This window comes from Clarias gariepinus, chromosome 27 (assembly GCF_024256425.1).
Source record: "Clarias gariepinus isolate MV-2021 ecotype Netherlands chromosome 27, CGAR_prim_01v2, whole genome shotgun sequence".
Taxonomy (NCBI): Eukaryota; Metazoa; Chordata; class Actinopteri; order Siluriformes; family Clariidae; genus Clarias; species Clarias gariepinus.
This window is the reverse complement of record NC_071126.1, coordinates 14,621,623-14,628,705: the sequence shown is the minus strand read 5'-3', so window position 1 is coordinate 14,628,705 and position 7,083 is coordinate 14,621,623. Positions and strand designations below refer to the sequence as shown.

The following is a 7,083-nucleotide window of genomic DNA, read 5'->3' as shown; positions in this document are numbered from 1 at the left end:
ATTTTACATTTTTAACTTAACACTTAACATCTTTATTGGGTAAGATATCTATATATTTTAAATATAAGGATTCCACTGCTTACCAAAAATCAAGGTAAGTTGTCATTTCTTAAAAAAAACATTAATTATTATTATTATTATTATTATTATTATTATTATTATTATTATCTTAAATAGTAAATATTATGCTGAATACTAGACTACTTGTACTGCATAAAATACGTTTGTAGCAATTTTACTATTTAGTTTTTTGTTTTTTAAACTAAATAGTGTCCTGGTACAAACTTTTTCCATGGATAATTTCCAAAGTGGACAAAACAAAACACACACACACACACACACACGCACACACACACACACACACACACAGGTCAATTTCTTTTGAACATGCGTTTATTAGACACAAATGAATTTTGACTATAAATAATATGACTAGGATTTCGTTGTGGCCATCACAATAAAAAGTTTCACTTTTTTATCACATCATTCTATTCAGCCTTCAACTATTAGCGGTATGTATAATTATGATCAATTGTATAATTAATAATATTTTGTTTCATACAAATCAAGAAAACTATCCATATTTACAAGACAAAACTTTCATACATTTACCAAATTAATTACCCCCTCACTGTATTTATTATGTTTATCATTCATATTTCATTATTGTCATTATAAAATTAAATGTCATTACAATGTCCAAAGAAACAAAATTTGCTGCAAATATTGCAGAAATCACCTGTGGTCCACAGTTCAAGCTATGAAAATTAAATTAATTACCGATTTTACGCATTTAACACCAGTATGATTGGGCTATAATAATCCACTTTCTGATGATATCCTGAAAATTTCCTTGATAAAGACAGAAACAGGGGTTCCATGGTAAAATAAACCAAATGTTTGAATGTTCGATAGCATCCAAAGAGACAAGTGCAAAAACCATGAATAATCAATTAAAGCAATTAAACTGTAGCTGCAGTGTTACTGCGGTTTCTTGCAAACCCAACGTTATTTAAAAGCGATGCCAGTTGGTTGGAGGTGAATTTGACAACCTTGCAAATTGTCTGCTTCTCCAGAAGGTTTAACACATTCCACATTCTAACAATAACACTTTAGGTTGTCAAAACCTGTTTGTTATGTCCAATATACACCAGACACCAGACAGACATGAAACGTCACGCTTCTTTTACACGGCTGAAAAGGATAGTCTGTTCTCTAGTATCGTATGCCTTTTTAAAAGCTTGGCTTGTTTTCATTTTGGGACAAGTGATTAGCAGCAACTAGCTCAAATGAATACTGTAGAGAAATACCTAGTTAGCTAACGTTTTGTTGCGTATCACAAGGTTTCCAAGTAAGGCCATTCTAAACATTAAGATAAACTGACGTAGATAACTCGATAAATTTACTCATTTTGTTCTACGCATTGCGCATTTTCTCAAAGCATTCCATGTTCGCAATATACGGTACTATTTAACTTGGATGACGTAATAGCATTTAAATAATGTACATGCTTGTTTCCCCCGGTATACAAATAGAAATGAGTGAGGTGAGCATGGTCATGGTGCTCGTTTGTCATTTCAGGAGAAGTGGATTGCGCGTATTAGCTTTTACAATCACCAGCGCTCGTGTTCATATGTAAGATTTTAGAGTTTCACTGGAGATCGGCACAGTTTTACTGTCTATTTAAATTATCAAAACAGCAGATGTGACAGCTGATTTGCCCTGTGCGAGCTTTATGATGCTGAGGTGGGTAAGGCCAGGTTGTGAACGCCGCTCAGTGCCTCATGCTGCTGCTGCTGCTTGATCAGAGGACTGGGAGGTTTTCTATCTGCCACTGAAAGTCAAAAGAGGGTGAAGTTAGAGAAATAAATAAGCCTTTAATTTTATAATTTTCATTTTTGTCTAAACCAAGCACAATATTTTTGACAATATATTTTATTCCATTTTAAAATCAAGAAGTACATTTAACACTAAATGCTGTCCAAACAAACCAGTGGTGTAAGAACTTACCATCTGATGGATGTTTGAAGTTCATGGCAGTGTGAAGATGTGACTCGTTGTGCGTCAGGCCTGTTCCCTGAGGCTGCCAGTGATGCCCATAGTTTCCCCCGTACACCCCGCACTGACTGGGGGAAGAATAGGGGCAGGGGGGCATATATCCGCTAAGACTCGAAGGAGACTGTCAGAGGACATGAATATACCATTAGTTCGAGTTTAGAAACTTAAAAAAATCTAGACGTGATCATGAATGTAGGTGAGAAGGAGAAACTATTAGAGAGTTTAGCAATTTAGCCTAAGTAGCCTACTGACACACTACACTAATGGGTTAAAGAAAATGAAAATGATGATAGGTCTAGATATGTGTAAAGTTGGGGCATGCATTTATGTTTATACAAGTCTACAGGTCTAGTAAGACAATCATCTGGATTTTCCCCAAATCAAACCTTGATTTATTACTACTACACTTCAGTAATAACTTGTATCATGGCTTATACGTGAGGACAACACGAATAAGCGTATATCGTTTCCCGTCTTAATTTTACAACACAAACCAAACATTTGTAACTGGATCCTGGAACGTTTATAGTACTGGATTAACATTTACTCAATTAATACCTAATTGAATTTAAGTTTTGACCCAAATCAGCAATACAGGGATCAACACAATCTGTGCGTGTAATTTTTTTCTCTACAGCTTACTTCCTTTCTGTCACAAGATTCATGAAAAAACAAATGAGCATGTGATTTCTAAATTATAACCCTCATAGTTTTATTTATTTTATTTAAACAAATTCTCTGAATATGAAGATTAGAATGACACATTTTAACCTTACATTGAAATTCTTCTTTAAACAGCAAAACTAACAGTAATAATTTTTATTGTTGACTCCTTTTTTTCTTTTTTTTTTCTTTTTTTTTTGCAATTTCCATACCGCAATGTTTTTACAGCCAACATTCTACGTTCAGACCTTTATTTTCTTAAGAGTCTCGCAATTCTTTGCCGTAAACTTGGCTTGGGGTTGTTCCTCTATGCACAGGACAATCAAACAAATAGAGAATAGAAAGATGAAGGCATAATCCAGTGCATGAATTACCTGATTGTATTTGATATCCGTGTCTATAGATGATCTGTCAATACCATTAACCGCATGGGAGGAAAAGGAAGTTCTGTTCACACATGGCCACTCCTCCATTTTCTGCTGGTATCCATCAGGTCCAGCGATGGCTATAGGGAGAATCGGGAAACAAGTTTAATTAAATCATACATAGCCAGCGATATGTAATTAGAGAAAACATATTATTGTAACCTATTTCTTATTCATTTTGGTACCTGTTACTGGCGGAGACAACAACGAAAGCAACAACAAATAACAATATTAATGATACACGTATTTGCTACTAATAAAAAAATGAATAAAACCGTTTAAATATATACATTAACATAAACTAGTTCTAAGAAAAACATAGTAATCATTGATAAGATTAATAGGTAATAATTAATTACGATACTACTACTACTATTAATAATAATAATAATAATAATAATAATAATAATAATGTCATCACATTATTTTAATAGGTGTTACTCTTATTAACAGTATTATTTATATTAAAATTATTTTGGTACATTTATTATATTTATTGCATGAATTGTAGAAAATTTTCAAAGAAAAGAAAAGAAAAATAAATTTTGTTTATCAAAAGAAAAAATATTAAATCATTTACTCATTATTATTATTATTATTATTATTATTATTATTATTATTATTATGAGATAAGCATAATTACTTAAACCGTTTAAGGGTGACTTGATTACGAGCTATTATTTACCATCAGATAAATCCAAGAGCAAGAAGCTTTAGTTTCTCTGACGTTTTTCTTTGAAGTTTTCTTTGACGCTTATTAGTTTTTACTTTTAAACAAAGCAGGGTAATAAGGGTGGGCCTAAATGAAACAATTATGAAAGGAAATAATAACATAATAAAATGTTCTTGTGAGTGGAATATATTTCCATATTTGATTTAACGCACTGTCTACGTAGCTATCGAACACACGGTCCTTTTTTTTTTAACAGAACTAACTAACTAACATTTACTCAGTCATCATCATTAAGCGGTGTATCCGGGTCATAGTTGTGGATCATGAAGCCCACCCGGAAACAGTGGGCATGAGGTGGAAATAGGTACAGCGCTAATCTGTTGAAGAACACCACACACACCTACGGAATTTGCCCTGTTACTTCAACACATTACTGCACGTTATATTAATTTAATTACTGTATTACCAATTAATTGCTTATACACAGTGTCCTATATTAACTTACTGTATGTTTTAACAAGCGTATAACAAATTACCACAGTCTCTTATAACCAAATACACTGTTCTCTAGAACTTCCCTACACTATTACACGCTTTTCCTATTATTACATTGCCAATAGCTAATCAACACTCTCTACTATTAATCGTACATGTTCTTGCAATTATTACTAGCCACTGTTCCAAATTAGTTTAACATACTGATTAAAATAGCTTTTTACAACATACCCTTCCTTTTTACATAACTTCCTTTTTACAATACTGCAGAGTGATAGTTTAAGAGCTACTACTACTACTACTACTACTACTGTTAATAATAATAATAATAATAATAATAATAATAATAATAAAAGCCTACATTAAATTTTACAAATTTGTCAATGAAAATGTGTCAATTATCATATTCTCTTAACTTTGTTTTATATTGTATTACATTTACATATTTGTCCATTTCTTTTGTATTTGTCCTTTTTTGGGCAAATGTGTTTAGATTTTCTGCATTTTGCTTCCGTCTAACAGGTTTAATCCCTGTTTAAAAAATGAATCAACATAAAAACTAGGTGGGTTAGGCCAGCTTACCTGAGGGGTCCATGAAAGCTCGAATCCCTAAGATGTTGCTGACAGTGTGTACAGATGGCCAGGCCCGGGACAGACCGACTCCGACGCCAGGAGGCCCGCTGAGTTTAGCTCCGGTCGGTGAGATGGCGTTGGGGTACGAGTAAGCACACACCGGACTGTACGGAATTGGCGGCGCGGGAGACTTAATGCCGCCGGTCTCGTGGTGTCCAGGCTGTGACAGGTTCCCAATCTTATTCCTCAAAATGCGACTGATGGAGCTCACCGACGGCACGTTATACTTGTCGCAGACACCGTCAGCCAGCAGCCGGTCCCGAATCTCCCACGCGAACATGCCCGGGTCCGCGCGCTTATACTCCCGTATGCTTTTCACCACGTTTGGTGTTGTCACGCGCGGCTTGCTGCCGCCGATGGCGCCTGGAAGCACGGAGCCCGTCTCGTGGTAGCGCGCCAGGATCTTACTCACGCAGCCGTGAGACACGCGCAGCTGGCGGCTGATGTCGCACGGGCGAATACCGAGCTGCGCGAGCTCCACGATGCGCACTCGGATGGCGTTGGGAAGAGGCCGCCCGTTCACAAACACCCCGCCTAGCTGATTCACCTCACCGTATGATGGCTGCTCTGTAATAATAATAATAATAATAATAATCAACATTGGCTTCATACTTCATTTAGAAATCAACTTGATACTGTAGATTATTACTATACTAATATATGAATATAATTAGTTCAGTACCTATTATACTATCTTAAGTTGCAAATTAGTAGAGTGACTATAATAATCATATGCCTTAAAAGTAGAAAATAATGCATTTTCATATTTACAAACACGGAAAAACTGAAACCATCATTTATTTACAATAATATTTTTAATGGAAGACTACGCTGCACAAAAATATGCACTTTTCTTTATTAAAAAAATGAAAAAATGAAAGTGATATATTCAGCAAGCAAATTTTGTTCTGTTAAAAAAATACTTTGCAGTTTAACGAAACAGAAAGCCTGTCAGCACTGTTAGCATATATCTAAACTGAAGCATATATGTAAACTGAACTGTATAACACAGAATGTGTAGCATTATTATTATTATTATTATTATTATTATTATTATTATTAACAACTTGCATTGTCTGTTGTAAACAGTCTCAGCTAAAATACTTTTGTGATACTTTTCATTTTCATCTCTACATTTTGAATGAAATATAAGACACACTTACCCATTTGCAGAGGCTTTACGGTATTCACTCTTTATTCTGACCTTGTCCACATTGGAAAAGCAGCTTCTCCTTGTCTCCTGTTTAAAGCTGACGTCTACTTTCCACTGAAACTTTAATCAGAGTACAGAGGAACTGAACACATCTCCTAGCACAATGGCCGGTGTGTGTTCGCGTGGTGGATTAAACTCCTCCCTTAACTTAAGCCCATCATCTCACTTCCTTTTACACTCCTGCTGCTCCAAAAAAGCATAGGTTCATACATCAGCAGCAGTAAGGGAAGGGACGAAAGATTTTTTTCCTCAAATAAAAATAGAGAAATTATTCATGCTTGGTAATTAGGCCTTGTTTGTAATTTTTTTTCCAATTAGACAAAGCATCTTAATCATTCTTTTTTTTTTTATATGAGACAACGTTCTGATTAACTGGTTTAATCAGATTCATTTTTCTGCTCTTGTTGTAAATGGTAAAGTTGTTGACCATTATACTCAATATTAATACGCTTTAAACCTTTACAAATAGTAACTTTAACATGTAACATATCTGTTTTTGTTTTATATTAAATCAGTGTTTTTTTTTTTATCATCAAACTCGATAGTGCAGCCAGTTAATACAGAGGCCATACGCACATAAACCAGAATACCTGTCGCGAATTCGTCTAGTGCGCATGCGTGGCTCACAAAATGCTGTCCTTATCCTGCAAATAAGAAACTTGTCGGAGTGTTGATTGCTTAAACTTGAAGTATTGATTGACCATGTTGTAATATTGAAATTGTATGAAAAGCGAGGCAGAATTATAGAAAACTTGTTTTACTAAAAGTTGTGTAGTTGTTAGGTTTTTGCCTCCCTCTGACAGAAAGCGGAACTACAATTTATCTTTAATAAAAAAAAATAAATATCCAGTTCTTTAATTTATTAAATCGCACTATTTATTTAGATACTGTTTTCACTAAAATAATGCGAATATAATATCAAA

General features: G+C 34.4%; 1 protein-coding gene across 4 annotated transcripts; it reads right to left on the bottom strand.

Annotated features, from left to right (window-relative positions):
* Positions 1-375: 375 nt before the first annotated feature.
* Positions 376-6,246, bottom strand: pax1b (paired box 1b). 4 transcript variants are annotated; one of them, XM_053489170.1, is made up of 5 exons: positions 6,111-6,246; positions 4,897-5,514; positions 3,096-3,226; positions 2,011-2,179; positions 376-1,834 (listed from the first exon to the last, which is right to left on the bottom strand). In XM_053489170.1, the coding sequence occupies exons 1-5, from the start codon at positions 6,112-6,114 to the stop codon at positions 1,734-1,736; spliced, it is 1,023 nt and encodes a 340-aa protein (XP_053345145.1). In that variant the 5' UTR covers positions 6,115-6,246; the 3' UTR covers positions 376-1,733. The 4 variants fall into 4 exon arrangements, with proteins under 4 accessions (XP_053345145.1, XP_053345146.1, XP_053345147.1 ...); XM_053489171.1 differs by having other exon boundaries at positions 376-1,844; positions 2,013-2,179; XM_053489172.1 differs by having other exon boundaries at positions 1,742-1,834; positions 2,011-2,126.
* Positions 6,247-7,083: the final 837 nt, after the last annotated feature.

Excerpts from the sequence above, each read along its gene's own strand:
- pax1b (XM_053489170.1), bottom strand. Across the intron at positions 3,227-4,896 it reads AGCTTTCATGGACCCCTCAG|CCATCGCTGGACCTGATGGA; the intron begins GTAAGCTGGCCT and ends TTCTCCCTATAG. Across the intron at positions 1,835-2,010 it reads CTTCAAACATCCATCAGATG|TGGCAGATAGAAAACCTCCC; the intron begins GTAAGTTCTTAC and ends TTTGACTTTCAG.